At 32.5% G+C, this 22,627-nt stretch overlaps 2 protein-coding genes across 9 annotated transcripts; both read left to right on the forward strand.

Annotated features, from left to right (window-relative positions):
* Positions 1-6: 6 nt before the first annotated feature.
* Positions 7-9,599, forward strand: LOC130816666 (signal peptidase complex subunit 3B-like). 6 transcript variants are annotated; one of them, XM_057682864.1, is made up of 6 exons: positions 7-331; positions 427-474; positions 3,730-3,792; positions 4,618-4,671; positions 8,742-8,828; positions 8,989-9,599. In XM_057682864.1, exons 1-6 carry the CDS (start codon positions 206-208, stop codon positions 9,079-9,081), a joined length of 471 nt encoding a protein of 156 aa, XP_057538847.1. In that variant the 5' UTR covers positions 7-205; the 3' UTR covers positions 9,082-9,599. The 6 variants fall into 6 exon arrangements, 2 of the variants coding, with proteins under 2 accessions (XP_057538847.1, XP_057538848.1); XM_057682865.1 differs by lacking the exon at positions 8,989-9,599 and adding an exon at positions 8,070-8,197 and having other exon boundaries at positions 8,742-8,829; XR_009043245.1 differs by lacking the exons at positions 8,742-8,828; positions 8,989-9,599 and adding an exon at positions 5,646-8,002 and having other exon boundaries at positions 156-293; positions 427-4,494.
* A 2,978-nt stretch (positions 9,600-12,577) lies between these two features.
* LOC130816712 (uncharacterized) lies at positions 12,578-19,800 on the forward strand. Of its 3 annotated transcripts, XR_009043256.1 has the most exons (5): positions 12,578-12,966; positions 13,778-13,847; positions 14,267-17,686; positions 18,226-18,370; positions 19,376-19,800. XR_009043256.1 is itself a non-coding variant. In XM_057682866.1 (4 exons), the coding sequence occupies exon 3, from the start codon at positions 15,961-15,963 to the stop codon at positions 17,653-17,655; it is 1,695 nt and encodes a 564-aa protein (XP_057538849.1). In that variant the 5' UTR covers positions 12,578-12,966; positions 13,778-13,847; positions 14,267-15,960; the 3' UTR covers positions 17,656-17,686; positions 19,376-19,756. The 3 variants fall into 3 exon arrangements, 2 of the variants coding, with proteins under 2 accessions (XP_057538849.1, XP_057538850.1); XM_057682866.1 differs by lacking the exon at positions 18,226-18,370 and having other exon boundaries at positions 19,376-19,756; XM_057682867.1 differs by lacking the exon at positions 19,376-19,800 and having other exon boundaries at positions 18,226-19,369.
* Positions 19,801-22,627: the final 2,827 nt, after the last annotated feature.

Consider the following 22,627-nt stretch of genomic DNA (forward strand, 5'->3'; position numbering starts at 1 on the left):
AACCAACCTACCGCATGATAGGGAGACATTATTTGAGCCCATGAAATTTTAAATCCATCCAAAATAACTCGTTTGAAATCAATCTTATGTTATGACCGAAATGAATATTGTTGCTTCCGGCCATCTTCCAAATTCACTAGGACAACAATATATTGTCCGGACAATCGCTCTCGGCTTCTCCCCCTGAAATCATCGCAAAAATAGGATGCATTCCTTCGGATACAGAGCCAATGCTCTGCTTACTCTAGCAGTCACCATTCTTGCTATTATCTGCGCTGCTGCTTCTTTCTCTGGTAATTTCAATTCTCCTTCTCCTTCCGCCAAAATTCAGGTTTTTTTTTTATTTTTTATTTTTATTTTTTCCTTTTTTCTTCTCTATTTTCACTCTTTTTCTCTAATCTAACTCTTTTTTCTTTTCAATTGTAGGTGATCAATATCCAAAGGCTCCACAAATTTTCCAATGGCAATGACGATGTAATTTTTCGATTAGGGTTCTTTTCTTTCTCGATTCGTCATTATTTGATGGGAATTGAGATGTAATTACTATCTAAGCATTTGGATTACTCCGAGTGTTGGCTGATAATGTTAGTTTGTTTAAGAATTCGATGAAGCGTTTAGTAGGATCATCTTTTAATGGAAAACTTTACGCTATTGCGACGAAGAAGGTTCTAGAAGTTTATGAGTTGCGATAAGCATCCGTAAAAGGGTGGAGGGATACCTGTTAACATTGAAATGAATTTTCGGAAAATAAGGATGGGTGTTTTGAGATTGGCGGATAGATAAATTTGCATTGAATCAATAAACCCTAATCTTCTTCTAATGTTGAAAGGTAGAAGTATCCGTTAATCCCAATTTGATCTTTTAATAAACTTTAGTTAATCTTCCATGGATGATGTATACATTCCAAGTTTCCAAAATCAAAAATCTTTAAACACCATGATTAATCCTAGGCCTAGAATAATAACAAAAAACGATGATCAGGGATAAAAGAGACTGGGCAAATCTTCCATTAAAAGCCCTTCGATCAATCTCAGACATCTACAAAACCATAATAACTACAACACCCTATATAGTTTACAATCCATCTGCAAGAATTGACAGCAATCAGACTCCAAATCTGCAATCTTTCCTCGCCATATTAGACTCTATGTCGGCAATCTTTCCTCGCCATATTACCTAATCAGATCGAGTAATGTATTCATTAGGCGTATATCTAATCCATCCTAAACAACATCATTCATCCCCAATCATTGATGATGTTCCTTTTCTAGTTAGTATCGTCCATCTTTCCAGTGGCAAAATTCATCGATGCAAGTTTACATGCGGGTTATTCGTGAGCAAGTTTTATAATTTCTTTGTTAAGGCTTTTGAGATTCCTTGTTGCAATTTGAGTAGTCGTATAGTCTTCTCTAGTAATGTTTTTCTTGATTATAATGAATGGTGAAAATGATTGATCTAATATTCACAAAAAATAAGTTTTTGTTTACAAGCTTGGACAAGATTACAATGACATCCAACTTATTTCGTTGTCTCTGGATTATCTGTTAAGCTTTGGACAATAACATCATGGATTTATAAGTATTATCATGCAGCAATGGAATTGTTCAAAGCTTAATTCTTTAACGAAATGGTTCTCGTTGCTGCATGATAATCCTCATAAATCCATGATGATATTGTCCAAAGCTTAACATGAAATCCGGATATGTTGAAATAAGTTGAATGTTATTGTAATGTTGTCCAAGCTTGTAAACAAAACTTCTTTTCGATAAACATTAGACCAACCATTTCCACCATTCCAAATATAATTAGGAAAAACATTACTACAGAAGACTATACAATTACTCAAAATTCAACAAGGAATCTCAGATATCCTAACAAAAAGATTATAAAACTTGATCACAAATACCCTGCATCGATGAATTTTGCCGTTGGAGAGATGTACGATATTGACTAGGAAAGGAAGATCATCGGTGGCTGAGGATGAATGATGTTGTTTAGGATGGATTAGATATACGCTTGATGAATACATTACTCGATTTGATTAGGTAATATGTCGAGGATAGATTGCAAAGATGGAGTTTGATTGCCGCCAATTCTTGCAAATGGATTGTAAACTGCATAAGGTGTTGCGGTCATTATGGTTTGCAGATGTTCTGAAATTGATCGAAGGACTTTTAATGGAAGATTTGCCCAATTTCTTTTATCCCCTGATCATTGTTTTTTGTTATTATTCTAGGCCTAAGCTTGATCATGGTGTTTGACGATTTTGATATTGGAAACTTGAAATGGATAAATCTTCCATTGAAGATTAGCTAGGGTTTATTGAATGATCGAATTAGGATTAACAAATGCTTTTACCTTTCAACAGAAAAAGACGATTAGGGTTTATTGATTCAATGCAAATTCATCTATTCGACCCAATCTTCGGAACATCCATCGTTTATTTTCCGAAAATTCATTTTCATGTTTACAAATTTCCGTTCACCCTTTTAACGGAAGCAAGCTTATCATGGTCGCATCTACATGGGAGCTGAAGACGTGTCTGAAAATTTTGAACTTCTATCTTCCCTATAGTTTGCAGCAATGTCTCGTTCCCACTATTCCTTGTTTGAATAAGTGTTTGTTTTTGGCTTTGATACCATGATAAATTTGTTAACAGACTTGTAGACAACAAGACCCGCATAAGAGGAGAGTTGGCTGCACATAAACCCAATGAGGTTCCATCCTAAAACCAATTGGTATTAGGAGGAGTAGCTCATCAAGTATATATATTAGTTAACTCTTTAATTCTTCGATGTGGGATGACAATTACTTGTTCTTTTTGTCTTCATATCTTTAATTACTTCACCCGGATGTTTGAAATGCATGTTAGGGTTTTCATTTTCATATTTCAAACTGTTGTCCTGTAGATACTGCTATAGTATTGTGCACTATCTGTGCAATTACGTTATGCAAGTATTTTAGGGAAAAACTGTAAAGCTATTGCAGGATTTTGGATTGAATTTGAGCAATCATGGGTTCATATCATTTTTAAAAAGGAAAATTAGATGAATGGTACCTCCAAATTTTTATTTTTCTTTTTTAGTTGACAACATGTTCTTTTATATAGATATGAACTACCTATGTATGCTTTTGAGCTGGATTTTAAGTCTAGTTTGGTTACTTTAATAGTTTGACTAAGTGCACATGATTTAAGGATACATGTTGAACACATTTGTAGTCCAACTGATATCTTTTCACAATGAGTCATGGAATGGAAAAGTTGAATCATATGAAACTAGGTACTTTTTTATTTATGAAACTTAAGGGCTCTTGTGAAACAAATGTTGTTTATCCTTAAGTTCGTACTTTTTTTAGTAGTAGCGTTGGTTTTGTCTTGTTATTATTCCTGGAAATAATTACAAGATTATTGTTGTGTCTATGACTATGCACAATGTTTATGGTCTACCACCTTCAGTTTCCCATTCTTCTTAGTGTAATTTCATTTAATTGAGGAAAGGATGGACATTTTAAATATCTTATAAGATCAATGTCCAAATAAAATTATTTCTGTGAACTATGGATTTTTGATGAGAATACACTTATTTGTGTGTAATTAATTCTGCTCTGTAATGCTCTCATTGTTTTCCTTTAATGTTTTATTTGTAGGCTTTTTTTGTTGCTAGAATTATGGTGTTTTACCTTTACTTTAGTGACAACTCTCCTTTGAATATACTTACCGTGGTGCAGCTTGCGATGGTGTTGAATATTTCTGCAGGTCTCCAGTCACTGTTTACATGGAATACAAAACAGGTTCATTGTATCATGCTTTAGAAGAAATTGTTATGATATTTTCCAGCCATGAGCTGTTGTATATTTCAGTAGTTTGAATACCTACCTATAGAAAACTGATACTTATTGCATAGAGGTTAGTTTTATTGTTATTGGATGTATATTTGTTTGCCACACGTCATGTGCTAGCTTGTGAACTAAGTACCATCGCCTATAACGTAGACCAGGCTTAGCCTTATATGCTTTTGTTAAATCTGTAACAAGTAAGAAGGGAATAATGTTTATGTATGCACTAGTTCCATAGGGAAGTGGACTTGAATGGATGTTCAAGTACAACATTGTTATTTACAAGGGTGTAGTGAAAAGACTCAATACTTTTTGACACCCTATTTATTTTGCATTTTTCTTGAAGTTTTGAGACCTAAAAATAAATAGTTAAAACTAATCAAGAAATGTAAAGTCATATTTGAGGCCCCTTAATTTAAGAGATCGGTTGCGCATCTTGCACATACCTTGCTCCACTCCTATTATTCATCTGATATGAAATCATTTGCCCTTATGATGTACTTCTATATTTATCATCAGAGACAGAGAATAGAGAAGGCAAAAGAAGACAACTAATTCCAATGTTTCAAGTGAATAAACAACTCTTCTTTGTTGTATGCCATATGATTTGTGCCTAGCTGCGTGTATGGGAGTTATGCAAACAATCTCCCATTTTTGGTATCAAGGATTTTGCATAGTTGTTTATGTTTATTAGTTCAATAATGTATTACAACAAGTATGCTTTTCTGGACTGCCGTGGTGAAACGTTTGACTAAGCTCTATTATAACTTTTTTTTGTAGGTGTTTGCATTTGTTGCTGCGGAGTATGAAACAGATAAAAATGCACTGAATCAGGTGATTTTACACTGCTATCCTGCATAAGAATATCCTTCTAGATTCTTTAATAATCAGTAGGTTGTTTCCTTTTTTTTTTTTTTTGTATTCATAAAAAATTCCACTAAACTACCAGTAACAACATATTATTACTTCAATGTCATTAAGAGCATGGACATCAATTTACCTTCCCATATACTTGGTTCATTTTATCTCTCCTTTCCTTCTATTGCCACATCATTTGTCACTAACTTTTCCAATCTACCTCCCTATGTTTATTTTACAATTTCCAATTTTTACCTTCTCGTATACTATTTAACTTTCTTACTCATACTTTTCTATAGAGGACGTATAGTTATAAAGCAGATATTTGAGAGAGTAGTAAATCACCCTTATGTGTTCCCAATTTATATGAGGATTTTTGAGATTTTATTTTATATTTTTCTTTTTTTGTTTATTTTTATTATGTATTTTGTCTTTTTTTTATTTATTTGCAAATAACCGTTATTGTTGGATTTTCTATTTTCATACCCATCACATTTTCTCTCTCTCTTATCTCAAATTATTTTGTCAAACCTTTTTTTATATCCATGGACCAATTACTTTTATTTTATTAACCTAATGAATCGTAATTGTTGGAACTTAAGTAATTAGTCGATATTAGCCTTAATTGCTACAAAAGTTATTATCAAAACATTTAATTTAATAATGCATTACAATTTCTTCATTAGTCATAAATATATCCGTACATTATCTTTAATTGAAAAGAAATTATACACCACGCAAAATAATTAACCTAAATACATATTATTCAATTAACTATAAATTAATCATCAACCTACCACCACACTTTTGCCAAATATGTTGTACTAGGTCTCTCTATAGTGCATTATGGACATTTTAACCCTAAACTTATTGTCTTTATTCCATGTATTGCTGCAAACCTAGATTATTAAATATACCAACTCTCACTTTGTAAGTGATAATGTTTGAAGATGTTTTAGCATCAACATATTAAAGGTTATCCTCCTCGAAGGCTCTCACATGACACATCATTCTCATAATATCGCGTTCATCCTTGAAGATCATATTATGGAGAATAATACATGCCTACATTATCTTCCGCATTAGCTTCTCTTTCCAAACAAGAGATAGTCTTTGTATAATTGCAAAACATGCTTGTAGAAACAAAGGCTCGTTCAACATCTTTAGTGACCGATTCTTGACTTCTTTTGAAGAATGATTCTGGTTCGCTAAGTGGGAGTCAAACACAACTCACTTTGGATATATTCCATCTATGAGGAAGTAACCCTTATTGTTATAAATGGTATCATGTGTGACTTGAGTGCACAATTGAAGTGTGTATTCATGTGTGTAACTCTTGAGTTGTGGAATCCAAAAGGGTGTGATTATGTGGAAGAGTATTCATGTGAATTATTGGTGTTAATGAAGATTAATGAAGAAGTACAAAGGACTTGGTTTATGATTGCTCGATCAGAATTCTGGCAGAGGAAACAGAATGGTTGCTCGACCTACCCACTTGACCGAGCGAGCCTTATTTGTTGGTCGAGCGGTCAGACAGAATGCATCCAGAAGGTATCTGCTACTCGCTCGACCGAGCGAGCTCTCTGTTCTAGTCGAGCGGTTTCTCTGATGCGCATGGAATGCTGTTTTTCGACCTTTCAAGTTCTTGGAGTTATTTCATATTATTCATTACTCTATATTAACTCTGTATTCAAGTGAGCTATTGACATTCATGTACCTAGTACTATATATAGAGCTCTCATACTCACTCAAATATACATCAAACACAACCCCTAAGCCAAACACATAGCCTTTTGTTTTTATCTCTTACACAATTGTAATACTTCATTTGTAAGTGTTGTTTATACTTCTTTGATATAATATAAACAGAAACTACACACCACGGAGGACGTAGTCATCATTGGGTGAGCCTCCTTAAATCTTTGTGTCACCTTTTTCTTAGTTTACATTATCAAACATTGTTTTGTTTATTGTTGTTTGTATCGTTCTTAACATCGTAACGATTTTAGCAAACATTTCACTTATTGTATGCTTAAGTTAAATGTCACCTTTGGAGCTTTGCCTTGATAAATGTCATCAAACAATAGTTTGAACATTGATGTCATTACCATCTGGATTTTTCAATCCTCTTTCATATTGGTTAATGTGCTCTTAAACTTATCTAATTGCAATGCAGCTCCCTTGAGATTTCTTTGTGCTTCACTTTCTTCACGCCATCAAGACGTGAGCCTCACTTAACCCCTTTGAACTACCAGCACTCAAATTGGGAGTATATTTTCTCATATTCCACCGAGTTGAATTTTCTCTCAAGGGGCTCAAGTGCTCAACATAATGATGAAAATTGAAATTCTTACGACATACATCAAAGAACAACTAATTGGCCTTATCATCAATGTCGGTGATATACGTACCACTTTCTCACAAACTTTCTACCTCACCATACAACAAAATCTATAAAGTGATGTCCGTATTGATGTTAGTCCAACAAAGTTTCAAAGATTTCGTAGGCCTCTACATCATATGTTTGCTTGATCTTCTTATACAAGATAGGCTTTTTTGATCGATGCTGTTTATTACATCACCTCCCCAATTTAAGACACTTGATAATAGAGCTAAATCTTCAGCATTCGTCCATCTTTCTTTCGTTACCTTTCCTTTTTCTATCTTGATGAATCTCCTTGAACTTCATCATCATTAGCAATAATTTCTTGAGTAGGAATAACCTCCTTGACTTGTGATCTATTGCTACTACCATCCCCTGATGTGGTTGGAGAGTGATCCATATGTTGTGAATTTGGACAGCTTGGCACCAATGTGGGAGGGTATTGAGTTTGTGGAAAAATTTGTTGATAATTTTGGTAATTTGGATTTTGGGCAAGATATGTTTGGACCATGGCTTGAAATTGAGGAGTACTAAAAAAATGATCCATTTGGGGGCAGTTAGTAGAACTTGGATTTTGATTATTATTGAGATTTTTGTTGGGAGGTTGGATTTGGTGATAATTTCTAAAACTTGGGTTTTCTTGGGAGCTTGAATTTGTTGGGTAAGTTGGATTTTGCCAATTTTCATAATTAGGATTATTGCTATCCATAATTATTATTGAAAAATATATTATTAGGGAATAATTAGAAGATCATGAGAGATAAGTGTAAAATATGCAGTTTGTTAAAATGGAGAAAGTATAGCGATATTAGTATCTATTTGTAGATGATGAAAGATATAAACATCAACATGATTTTTTTTTTTGAGTTGTATTTTTTTTTCAGAAATTGAGAAAAATAATTTCTTAATGATTTCACAATCCTTTACAATACTGTCGTGATACTATTATGCTGCCTTGTTTTTGCACTGTACTTCTATCAGTGTCGTGTAGGGAGATGGTGTTGAAGCAGTTCCTTGTGGGTGGGGGATTCATAAACCAACGTACTCCACATATCCCGTTTTAAAGAGGGTTATATGTCACATGATTGATGTAGTCGTTGAGAAACCTGGATAAAAAAGGTAACTTTTAGCCATATGTAATTTATATGCCGTACTTTTAATCTTAAGTGTGCATACCGGAGTTGCTCCGAGTTGTTAGCATTTTTCCATTGATCGGAATTGAATAATTCTGTGAACTATAATGACATGCAGACATCTAATCGGAAGTTAACAAAATGATAGACTCGACTATCAAGCTGTGGCTTCTTATATGCGACATGCATATCTTTAGCTGCTGTTCTTTTCTATAAGTATATAAAAAGATATCCACCATGCACCTCTGAGCTAATTAGAAACAATGTGGGTGCAAAATAATTGCGGTACTTCACATATGTTGTAAATTAAAAGTGCTAATGGCAACCATACAACATTACATAGTAGCCTTTTCAGTTGGTATGCTATGTTGAAAAGGGTTTCATTTTTTATAAGATTACTTGAACATTACTAATATAGTAAGACCCTTGTCCATACAATCTGCACAGACCTTTCCCAGAAGACCTGTATGATCGCACTCACAAGTTTTTACCTTTTCGTTTGACATAACTCTATAATTTCTTCTGAGCAGCTTTCGCTCTGGGATTCTATAATTCAATCAAAAGAGAAGGCGAAGTTTTCAGTTAGTATCTCATACAAGTACCGATTTACTGATCAGGTAAGCTGCCCCTTTCTACGGCTTTGTAGCTGCAGTAATTTTTGCAGTATTAGCCATATCTCTATTTTGATCCTTTTACTTCCAAGCTGCTTTCGAAAGATTTGGACTTTTGAGCAACTAATTGATTGAAAACCTTTGTAATTGTTTATATATAATCTAGGGGATGAATCTGCGAGGCAAGGAGTTCAACTTGACATTACACTGGCATCTTATGCCCAAGACTGGAAAGATGTTTGCTGATAAAATCGTGTAGCCGGGATACCGCTTGCCACAGCAATACAAATGATATTCCTGAACTAGACTCATGAGGTTTAGACTTTAGAGGCTGTATTAAGGATGTTCACAATACATCAGATGTTGGGACAAAATCAAAAGTAATGAAAAGTAGAGCTTTCAATTTCATTAGTGCTACGTTTGGGAACAAGAATTTCATTTTAAATTGTAGATTTCAATTATGAAATCATCAATGGAAGAATTTCAGGATGACAAGGTTTTGAAAGTCATTCTCAAATCCTCATCTTTAACTACTTTTAGAACAATGGTGGATTTGACTCAAATACAAATTTGAATTTTTTTTTATTCGTCAAATATTAAATTTGAGTCGAATTCATATTGAAATCATCATTCTCAACATAGCACAAGTGAATAATAACGAGTTTTTTAGCAACAAACTGATTTTATCTACCATCACATTACTAATTCACAAATATTGAAATGAGATTGTCTAATGAAGTCATAGTGGGACTATCTCTATTTAGTTGACCCATGTACATTTAGTCCATTAAGCTGATCTCTTATAATTTTAAAGTAATCAATAGAAGAAATGAATTAATTATATGACTATATACCCATTTGGAAGATGGATAAAATATCCGAAACCAGGTTTAAAAAGTTGTATATATTGTATGTGCTGCAGTATATGCAAGTGTTCCTATAAAAATCGAATATGTGTTAATTGAGTGTGAAAATGATTGTTTGCCATGGATCGTTACTTAAAAATTTTGTTTGCTACAATTTAGGAGGGAAACGAAAGGAATAAGAAAGTGGGATGAACATGACGGGGAAGAAATGACAAGGAAGTTCTTCTGACGAAATGAAAAGGAGTGGAAGAGAAATATTTTTCCTTCTAATTTTTTAATTGTTGGGAACAATTTGGTTATTAACAATCTTAATGGGTTTTTGTTTCAAAAGGGAGAAAGAATAACACAACGAGATTGAGTGTAAGGTTGAATTATTTCTAATATTTAATCTATGTTTATTTATATTACAAATTTAAAATATTTTTTTTTTATTTTCGTGAATATTTTTTATGGGGAACAAAGAGAATAGTTGAATTTGTCTTATCCAATGCAAATTATTGTATTTAAATACTAGATGGTGCCCATGCAATGCACGATTTTAGTAAATTTTCAGACATGTTTGTATAAACTAGGAAATTAAAAAATTAAGAAATAAATTTGACATTATAGTTATATTTCATTTCACAATAAATAGTTGTATATATTACATACATTGTATGGTTTGCATCACAACAAAAAACAAAAAATTTAATTATATATTTAATATAATTATGCTAACAAAAAATAAATATTACATTAATTTATATAAAGTATTACAACTATTAATAACACATTTCAAAATCAAATTTAACATAAAGATATGTAAAATTATTTTATAGAAGTTTAAACGAAAAAAAAATTTGTCATAAAAAAATAAGTGATTTACATAAATATAGTAAGAACCTAAATCATATTATAATTAAGCATTGCATTTAAGTAACCAATTGTATAAATAACAATGAAAATCCTAATAAAAGTATATTATATTTTAACCATCTTAAAATATCCAATGAACGAAATAATATTCATTTAATAAATAAATTTTAAATGATTTTATAAATAATTGAACAAAAATAATATACTATGGTTTTCTAATACATTAAATTATGTGACATAAAAATATAAAATTTACCAATATAGATAATATTATAGTTATAATTAGAAAGTAATAAAGTTAAAGATATAAATATTAGTCATAATAATAATGACATCATCATTGAATGGTTGGAGGGAAAATATTTATTGAGATGGTGACTTTTAAACAATTTTAAAAGGTGATGATGTCAATAATGCTTTGTTTTAGTAATTGTTATTGATTATAGATTTCTTAACTATTAAATATACGCACCACATCAACTCAAACATTTTATCTTTATGGATGATTTTGTTTTTTCCTAAGGAAATTAATATTTATTAAACATGTACTTAATTAATAAAAATGCCTACTACAACTTATATATTCCATCTTTTAAAGTTTCACGCTTTTTGTTCTTATATACAAACTTTCAGAAATTGAAGGAATAATAAAAAAAATGTTTTCATGCAATTAGTTTTAAATTTGTATCGGGTTGAACCCAAAAATAAGGGTAGTGTTTTCACGCAATTCATTCTTTTGTTCTTTTAATAATAATAATAATAATAATAATAATAATAATAATAATAATAATAATATAAAGAAAAAGAGAAATTCAAATCTACTTGACATGAAAAAAAACCTATTTTCCACGCTATTTGCCACAACACATCATCAATAAAATACATATATAATACAGAAAAAGAAATGTGTTGTGTTATTAAAAGTAGAAATTGAAATTTGGTCTGAAATGTGAAATACTCGATTCAATACCAACTCATCCAAATTCTAACGACATCAATTAATATCACTGAATATATGATGCATCCGCCCATAAATTAATAATACTTTTGGCTAATTCAATTACAATCTAAAAGATTTAGAAATGTATATTACAAGATTACATTTTATTTTGTACTGTGGTTGGCTTAAACAATCCCTATATGCAATATGGAGAAAAAATTAATCGTTTCTATAGATAGTGAGAATCAAAATCTTAGTTTCAAGGATGAAAGAAAAATCCCTCAACCACTAAACTAATTCATAATTCTCTACGTATTACATCTGTAATAATACGGAAACTTATGTTAAATTACACTATGTACATTGTTAGTTATTCAAATATCAGTGTTTTCATTTTCGCTTAAAAATCAACATTATCTACTTAAAAATTATTTTTCAAACAAATATTTTTAGTTGTGAAACCAACTTAAAAAACAAAAGGAAAAATTGCATCTAAAGGCAAACCTTTAGCCCATCTACAAATAAAGTATCAACCTTTAATTTATTCTACAAAGGGTTAACCTTTGATACCTATTTGCAAAGAAAAAGCTTAATGATTGGCAACCAGAAAAACACTTATTTCTTTCAGTTAACCGGTTATTGGTGTCATTTACTCCTTATTTCGAAACAATTAATGTTAATTCATCTAACTTCAATCTCTCTCATGTAATTGTACTCTTCAATCCAATTTTTTGCAATCAAATTCTCGCACTCTTCAATGGTGAATTTTGTTTTCTGAGCTTAAGGACCTCTCGCAAAGTTCATCTACCACAATTGCTCTTTTCTTTTGCCAGATCATCTTCAATGTACAAGTAAGTGTTTCTTTCTAATTGTTAAATTGTCCATTGCAATGTTGATTTAAAGCTTCGAGTTTTGCTTAGAAATTAAGTTTTCCTCAATTTCTAGTTGATTCTGGGTTTTTTACATGTGCATTTTGTAACATTTGGGAAATTAATATTTTAAGACGAGTAAGTTTAAGAATTATCAGTGCGAAAATAACCTTAAATACACATGACATGAAACATTCTCAATTTAATTTCTTCTTCTTTTCCTTTCTTTTAGTTTGATTAAAAAAAAAAAAAAAAAACCAAAACCTTTCTTCCTCTCTCTCACTCGTTGGAACCAAAGGAAGAAATCAGAGTCATCTCCTTCCTCTGACTTCTTTTGCATTCTTCCTCTGATTTTCGCAAGAAGAACAATAGTGACCGCCGTCTCCTCTATCTTCGATTTTCGAAGGAAGTACAACAATGGCTCCTACTCCTTGATTCTGATTTTCGAAGAACAAAAAAAAAAAAACAAAACCAATCTTTTCCCTCTGATTTCTGAAAGAAATACACAAGAACAGCATCAGAAACAACAAACACTAAAGAGCGTCTTCTTGCCTTCTCTTGATTCGAAAATCAGCAATTGCTTTGTTCTTGGTCTCTAATACCGCACATTACTGGTACAAAGATTTGATTATTATACACCTTTTAATTTTGTTCTTTTATATTATATTATCTTATCTCAAATCTATTTCTTTTATACTACATTTGTAGATTCATTATTTAATAAACATATGACTTGTTGTAATAAGAATTGCTGGAATGTTTGATGTTTAGTATTGAATTGGTGGATTTAAAGGTGATGAAATTAATTGAGGGAAATCATCTTTGATGATGAACGATGATTCTCGTGGGCTTGTGAGTGTAGGATAAATAATTATTTTGTGTCGATTCAAAATAAATGAGTAAATGAATAGATGATGTTGGAGTTACTATATTGAATCTGGATGATTAGTAAGAAAGTTTATGAAGATTAAGGAATTGATGGGAAATGTTGATTGTTTGTAAGATTATGAATGATTCAAAGGTCTTGTATGAATTATGAGGTATTTTAAAAAATCATTGATTGTGGGATAGAATGCTTGTTGTTTATATTGATTAAATGTTGGATATTCTTGATGAAATTAGTAGATTCTTTCGGATATTCTTGATTTTGGGTTTAAATTTACATATTGTGTTTTATTGGTAATACAAAGAGAAATATAGGCATGAGTAATCTTTAAAAGAGTATAAACTAGATTCGATCACGATTATAATATCTTGATGACATGTTAGAGGTTGGAGTTAGAACTTGCGCAATCTTTGAAATTAGAAATATTAGAATAGAAGCTTGAACTAAGATGCTATCATAGGAGGAGATGCAATGAGTTATATGAGCCTAGTTTGTAGTATTGTATGCTTTGTTGTGATGTTATATTTGTTATGCTTCAGGAGGTGACATCATCGAAGAACCCTTCTTGTGATCGCAGAGAACCAGACTTAGCTTCTTGAAGCGTCATTGGTGAGTAGTAGTAGTCCCTTAAAGGGTCTGATCAGACTACATTCTTGAAAATAAACTTTTTACTAAAGCTCTTTTGAGATTGGAAATTGTTGAGACAAATGTTGTTGTGAATGCTTATGCTGATATTATGATATGGTCAATGGATCGGGCTTGCGAGCTGGTCATTGACGGAGTTGAGGAACATTGTTCCTTGCTCCCTGTTTGAAGCGAATTGTCATTGAGATATTGACTAGCTTCACCCGAGAGTGACATAGCCTTAGAGCTATGGATGTTCCTCTCAACTAGACTCCATGTGCGCACATAGATCTAGGAAACTGATGTTGCTTTTAAACCCTTATTTGGAAACTATTGTGTTTGTTGTTTTGGATTGTTACTTCTCATTCAGTTTAATCTGACCCTCTGTTGTTTCCATCTTTTAGTTTGATTACAGATCGAAACCGGTCGGGAACGATGGGTTAGCGGTGTTGAATAGCGTTCCAAGGATGTATATTGAGCTGAGCACGTGGGAATTTGTAGTTTTTATTAGGTTTTTGGATAAATGTATATTAGTCTTGGTTGTGTTGGTTATATGGGATTTGAAATGAATTGTATGATTACTCGTGTTTTAGTTAGATGTTTGGTTTGAGAATTAGCCGAGTTAGTTACGTTAAAGAGATGGTGACCCCTTTGCTCAAGTTTTGAAAGTGTGATTTCAGTTTCTCGGAAAACGAACTCAGTGATGACCCTGTTTACTCAGTCAACGGTAAGTCAGGTTGTTACACATTTAGGGTTTTGTCACTGAACATAATGGATCTTAATGTGTCTATCAAAGTTTTATATAGGAGTAAACTTACTAAATCCAAAGGTTCTAGTATGTATATTGGAGGTTTTAGTAAAACATTTTCAGGATCCGATTATTTATCCATGGATTATTTAATGTATTTAGCTAATAAGTGCAATAGAGATAAAGAGATAGATGGGCTTTTTTACCTGCTTCTAGCCTTTAGTTTGAAGGATGGATTAAGGAAGAAAGTTGGAGAGAATGATGTTGTCCATTTGCATGTAGTAGTTAAAAATAGAGTAGTGAATGTGTATGTGCTTCACAGATTTCTAATTTCATCCCAACCTATTCCTGAAACTGAACTTGTAACCCCACAAATTTCCAATCCCATCCCAACTAAGGTCAATCAAACACACTTTTGCTGAGACTGTATCTCAACCACCTCAAGCATTGACTGCAAATAATGTTATTACTTAGCTTATTACAACTCACCGGTTAGAACGAAGGCAGTTAGTATCTAAACAGTTAATATCTAGGTAGTTTATGATATTAGACTTGAGATGAAGTAATGAATTCCACCAAAAGACATTTACTTTCATTACTTTAATGAGTGTCATTGTGAATACATAGTCAATACATCAAAGCCTCTCTACTAAGAGGCATTCTTACAGCAAAACAAAAAAGACAAATTCTTCTTAATGTGAATTTCAGTTAGAACCCTTTTTCATAGAGAAATTAACGAGGAAAAGAGAAAATGAAGAGAGAGAAAGAAAGTCTAATGGAGAGAAGAGAAGAAAAAGAATAGATAAAGTACAGTCAAGTAGACATTCAACGTAATTTATAAATTTAATGGCTGAAATAAATAATAGGATCCCTTTTAAATTTAAAATTGCAACCTATGATAGTGGGTGGTGGTAACTTGGAAACCATTTCTTTACAAATAAGCATCAAAGGTTAACCCTTTGTAGAATAAAATAAAAGTTGACCTTTTATTTGCAGACGAGCTAAAGATTAGCCTTTTAGATACAATTTTTCCAAAACAAAAATATAAAAAACAAGTCCAAAAATATCAATTGTTGCACATTACTTCCATCATGCACACAACACATTTTTCCAATTAGATAAATTAGGTAAAGCATATGATTATTTAAAGACTTTGTCATTTGTTATATTGGAATTGGTATTTGGTGTTGTCAATAGTGGTTGACATTTTGAGGTCCCTACATTGACCACTCCACCACAAGCCTCCAACAAGCTCATTTCCCTTTTTCTTTTCTTTTCCTTTTTGCTTGTCTAAAATCTCAGATCTTTGTTTTTAAAACTTCAAACCTAAAGGGGCAAACTGGGGGAGCAATGGTTGCTGAGCCTTGGTTACTCAGAATGGGGAATGAGGTAAGTACCAATCTCAAGAACTCCCTTATTTTGAATCAAACAAGTAATAAAAAGAAAGAAAAACCCAATAAAATTCTTAAACAAACAATTGGTATCTTATCATTTGAGGTGGCAAATGTAATGTCTAAATTGATCCATCTCCATCAATCAGTTTCTGATCAAGAGATATCTAAGCTTAAAAATGAGATAATTAAGTCAGAGGGTGTAAAGAAATTAGTGTCTTGTGATGAATCTTATCTCTTAGAGCTTGCTTATGCTGAGAAATTAGATGATTTAAATAGGGTAGCTGAGGTAGTTTCTAGGTTAGGGAAGAAGTGTACTGAACCGGTCTTGCTGGGTTTTGAGCATGTTTATGGGGATATTATTTCTGGGAAAATTGAAATAAAGGAATATGGTTTTTTGGTCAAGGATATGGAGGGTATGATTAGGAAGATGGAGAGGTATGTGGGTTTTACCGCTAATTTGTATGGTGAATTAGAGGTGCTTGATGAATTGGAGAAGGTGAATAATAAGTGTCAATTGAATCAAAATGGAGAGAGTTATAGGGCAATTCAGCAGAAATTGTCTTGGAAGAAGCAAGATGTGAGGCATTTAAAGGAAATTTCACTGTGGAATCAGACCTATGATAAGGTTGTTGAGCTTTTGGCAAGGACTGTTTGTACCCTTTATGCTAAAATATGTGTTGCCTTTGGCAATAGAAATTGTGGTAAGACCGAAAGTGTAAAGAGTATTGGGAAGGTTGAGAGTAAGCATAGTCTTAGGGTTATATCTTTGTCTAGTGAAAGGTGCGAAAAGAAGCTTCCGACTCAACTAAGTTTGAACAAAGGTGAGATCGACTTATTTGATCTGCGCCGAGATTTTGTTTATCCTTGTGCTCCTAGCCCCGGAAGGATTTTCATGGAGTGCCTTAGTTTGAGTAGCTCAGCTTCAAGAGTTGATGATGATGAAGATGACTATAGTTTTAGTGACCAGGATAGACACGCCTCTGGGCATTCTATCATGAATGGCATGGAGAGGGAGCATTCTATTGATTCAAAAGTTGGATTTTACAATGGAGGGGATCAAGGTAAGGTTTGCTACTCGATGAGCGCCTCACGTTTTGGCCCCAAAAGTAGGCTTGGCACCCATGCTACTCCGTCCACTGTTGGCGGCTCGGCTCTTGCTTTGCATTATGCTAATGTCATAATAGTTATAGAAAAGCTTCTCTGCTACCCACATTTGGTGGGTGATGAGGCCCGGGATGATTTGTATGAAATGTTGCCTTCTAGTTTGAGAAAGTCATTGAGGATGAATCTCAAGTCACACTTCAAGAACTTAGCAATATTTGATGGTGCATTAGCTCATGATTGGAAGGAAAAACTTGACCAGATATTGAAGTGGCTAGCTCCTTTAGCTCATAATACGATCAGATGGCAAAGTGAGCGAAATTTCGAGCAACAACAAATCGTTAAAAGAACAAACGTTCTTTTACTGCAGACCCTTTATTTTGCTGACAGGGAAAAAACAGAATCAGCCGTTTGTGATTTCTTGGTTGGCCTAAATTATATCTGTCGTTACGAACACCAGCAAAATGCTCTGTTGGATTGTGCTAGTAGTTTTGACTTTGGTGATTGGAGGGAGTGGCAACTGCAATGCCAGACTTCTTGCCTCATCTAATAGGGCTCGAATCTTAGCGACATGAACGAAGGTAGAGATTTTTCTCGGCTTAATCAAATACAAAGATACAGATTGTTTTCTAGGAGCTTCATATTTGTATACTTGAATGATTAATGCATTTTATTGTAAGGCATGTAGGGTTTTGGCTCTTTAGTATTAGTACATTGATTCCTCTCCCTAGAGGAAGTATATTATCTCAAAATTCTGTGTCTACTTCTGTACATAATAATGAGAAAGTCTCACATTCATCCTACACTTTTCTTTCAGCTTTTATGTCCAATGTTCTACATATCTAGAAGTAAATTGTGCTAGTTTTTCCCTTCTCATAGTACTAGTTTCTTTCCAATTATCGAAAACCGGTTGTTTCATCAATGGTGGAACGCTCTATGTTGTGGGTCGATGTGTTGCGTATAACTACCCGATGAGATTCAAGCAGGAGATTTTATGCTATAAATCGTCACCTTGTTTTTTTCACCCGCGTAATCGATGTGCTATTTAAGCTAGATTTTTTATTTTTACTTGCCGAATCTTATTTTGATGATCAAAACTGACTTTTAAGATGAAATTGAGTAAATTGTAAAAGGACACATAGATCCATCTCAATGAATGAAGTTCAATCTCTCAAGCTAAGGATTCGGTATGAGGCTCAAGCTCGAAAAGACACGTTTTGAGGCGATTCCTTTAGCGAGAAAGCGACAACCACTAGAAACTATAGGTATGACTTTTCCTTTCTTGGCAACAATGACTTTTTGTTGTTAGTTAGCATCTTGATGTCTTCTTTTTTTCATTGCTATAGTTAACCTACCCCTCTAGTGAGTAGTGACGGCAATAAACCTGCTCCGTATGCATTCACCATGTCTTCTTGTGGATTGTCACATTAGATGTTTGTAATAATTTGATGATCTACATCTAATAGTGTAGGTTGTGAAAATAATATACTACTGACCTTAAAGCATGGTTCTTTTCTTAATTCCTTGGTGTATCATAAAGTAATGGACAAAATAGTACTAAAAAGACTGATTTATAGGATTATCTGTCTGGCTGGGAATTGTTTTGGTCTGGAGGATATTTTATATTGAACATAATGGCCTGTTTGTACTGTTTTTTAGGGATGTGGTGATGTTAGAGGCAAGAACATGTTTATATTGGTTCATTATCACTTTACTTTTTGCTTTAAAGTGTTTATTTTAAATCTTATCATGCATCTACTACTAGATTTAATTATTAGCTTAATCAATAATTGCCTTGGAGGGGGCACGGGTATGATTTGCTTGCTACCCACCTTCCCTCCGAACCCTGACTTGTGCGGGATACTGAGTTGATGACTTTGACTCTGACACTTAATTAATAATTGAAGGGTAAATACTAGATAGCGGAGGTTTGTACCGTTTCAGTTTGAGTGGGCCGTGCCTGTTCTGCTCTGTTCTGATCTGTTCGGCTCACTTGCTGGCATGGCCTGTGTACATGTTTATGATCCAAGTATTGGTGTGTGTTGATGATGTCGAAAAGTGAAAACGCAAATGTGTTTGTGTTTTGACTACTGCGTGAATGCGTGTACTACATAGACATTGTCTTCTTGTTTGTCTGTTGATTCTTATGATTTGTGCACTGCATTTTTCATGTTCTTTACAGTGCTATATCTGTGACCTTTGTGTTGATATTAGCAGACAGCATTGCAAGTTATCGAAGTGTACCGATAGTCACTAAAACTCGTTTACAGGTTATCGAAGACCAGAAGCATCGGAGAACCATAGCTCTGGTTGCAGGTTTTGCTTTTTCGAGCACGTTGCTGGTTTTCATTGTCATGCTGATTGGGACTCCTCTGCTTTCAGCTTGTGTAACTGGTAAGTCTTGTACATCGTTGAACAAGATAGCTGAGTTTGCATTTATGGAAAACACTATAACAATGCCTACAATGTCGGACCTATAATTCCAAAAGATTGTGATCGACTATGTGAATCAATATCTCAGTTCCATTGATTATTTGATTGTATAAATAACTATGTATTCTACTAACTTTATTTTAACAAAATTTAATGCTTGTGGTCCTTGTATTTTTTCCGCAAAATTTATTTTAATAATTTTTTAAATGTTTATGATCCTTACATTTTCTCTATTTATTTTATTATTTAGGAAAATAATATCTCTACTATCTACCTTAATATTAATCTCATCTAAAATATTCTACTATTCTTTATCTGCGTAAACATTCTAGATGAAAAGATAAAATGAGGATTGAGGGAGTTGAAACGAAAATTATACTCTCTTCGTTCCATTTTGTTCTTTTCATTTACGTTTTGCATAGCTTTTAAAGCAAATTTAAGTCTCAACTCTCAATATCTCTAAATAGCATCATAAAAAATTATAATAAATATGTAATAAAAAAGCATATATTAAGATAAAATCCAACGAGATCTCATATTGATATATTTTTTCTTTTATGTATGTCTAAAAAACCTTAATTAAATTTTTGTCTCTTTAAAGTGAAATATTTTAAATGGGAAAAATATCAGAGAATAAAGTGAGTAATAATATGTGATAAGAGAATTAAATGTTAATGATTCAACATTTCATCTTTCTTAATATTAGTTTGAGCACAAAAATTTATCTACGTTAATTTAAATTAAATGATAATTAATCATCTAAAATTCATTTTGATGATAGTGATATTTGTGAAATATATGTATATTTTTAGAATATATAAATACCACAAATGATTTTTTTCGAATAAACTACAACGTAACTTTTTTGAAATTATTTATAATCCATATATATAAAGAGAGAGATTTAATCACCCATAATTAACATATAATTTATGTAAAGTATATTATGGATTGAATGTAATTATGGTAAACAACTATTTTCGATTATCTTTGCGGAATAATCACCTAAATATTTGTAGAATATATGCAAAGTTTAATTTAGTTTGATTAAATGCATTTAAATATTTCCTAAAGAAAATATCTTATCAAGTTATATATTTTTCTAATACCACAATAACGAAAAAATTCCAAAAATTACATTTTAACCGTAATGCCCCCTAATTGACATTAACATGTGAAATAACAACATTTGACAAAGTAATAAGAGCATGCCATTTGAATTTTTCAACAAAATATTTAAATTTTATGATTTTATGTATATATGAATACTTAAAATAATAAATCAAAAATAATTTGTTATGTTAGATGCTAAAAATAATTCATTAAAATGAACAAATAAGTAGAAAAATTGTTTAAAATTTCTTAATTTTGGTTCAATGCGTCCTATTTTGAAATAAAACTACATTAAAATTTTTTTTAATTTGGCATGATTTAGGTTAGAATATTGATCAATTGTTGTTTGGATAGCATGAATATATGATTTTTTTTTCGCTAATTCATACAAATTTGCTCAATTGTAATTCAAAATTGAAAATCCTAATTTCCTTCCTGTCTTGATTAATTGTATTTCAAAATTATAAATCCTAACACGTTGTAGTTTGGAAGTGAATTGCTAAGTATTGCGAGATTTTTATTCTTAGACTAGCCATTAAAAGTGTTTTTTACTCTATTTGTAATGAAATCGGAACTATGAAGTCAAGGAGCCTTCTGAAGAAGCAACGATTATTACAAATAATAATGCGGAAATTAAACTATAAATATAAGATTATGTTTATAGTGTCTCTTTTATGTATGGCAATGGACTCCTTACTTGAATAAATCACGAATTGAACTACACCGTAGAGAAGATATGTTTGCAACGATAAACGTCACTCGGAAATCTTGATATAGATTGAAGGCGACTACAAGTTTTCCTATTGTAATATTTCACCCACAAAGGTACTTGGGTTATGAGAATGGAAATTCATAATGAGATATAACCAATCACATCAACCTATTAGTACAAACCGATTGAACTAAATGATTATGTGTTTATGTAGAGATTAAAATCAGAAAACAATAAAAGAATTAGTTTAATCTCTTCTACATTTCAAGAGATTGAGAAAAAGATGATAGAAATTGATATTTTAAAGATGTAAATGATTTCCATGTATTCACTTTGTAATTATAAAGTTGAAGTGACATATAGATTCATCCAAAACCATACATCAAATATAGCTGATGATTATCAATTAATTATGACGTAAAACATTCATTCATAACAACACATTACTCCATGAACCAAAGTTTTGATTCACGAAAAGAAGCACTGTTCTGAGGTGCTCAAACGAGCACTATAGGTGCTCAAACGAGCATGACCCAAATAACTTTCTAGAAACTTTCTGACGCGAAAATTCCTAAGTACTCGAACGAGCAAAATGCAAACATAAAGTTTTCAAGCAAACTGCCAGGCTAGAGCAGCAGTGCTCGAACGAGCCACAAAGTGCTTGAACTAGCACCACTATGCTCGAACAAGCATGGCCTTGCTCGAACGAGTAGCATGGCCTAGCTCTGTTATTTGATTCTCGTTGTTACATTTTTGCTTAGTTTATAGTTTAAGCCTTTGGATAAAGTCCAACGCGCTCTAAATACTCAACAACGATCACTCGTTCGCAGGCAACGAGCTCCTCTTTGATAGAAACAAGTCGTTGCCAATCTTGATCGACAGTTAAAATCTCACTCATTGGAAACATATCTTTGGTAATAAGCACAGACTTGTCCCGTGACGATCCACAAGACCATATCTTAGGTGGGAAATAATAGCTCATCATCGCCATGAAGTAATGAGTCATTGGCTCAACAACGAGCACATATATTCATCAATCATTAACGACCAATTGCCTAGGTGAACTTCGGCAACAAGTCGTTGATTATCAAGCAATGAGGCAGATAATAGCGAACTATTTACAATTTGTTTGTGCCCATGTAATTAGATCATAGATGAAGAGGCCAGAGAAGAAACAAGAGGAATATGATAGACAAGGGGTAGACGATCATTTTACGAAAGATTGAAAAAAATAAGATAAATAAACAATTTAATTCCGAATATA

This window comes from Amaranthus tricolor, chromosome 1 (assembly GCF_026212465.1).
Source record: "Amaranthus tricolor cultivar Red isolate AtriRed21 chromosome 1, ASM2621246v1, whole genome shotgun sequence".
Classification (NCBI taxonomy): Eukaryota; Viridiplantae; Streptophyta; class Magnoliopsida; order Caryophyllales; family Amaranthaceae; genus Amaranthus; species Amaranthus tricolor.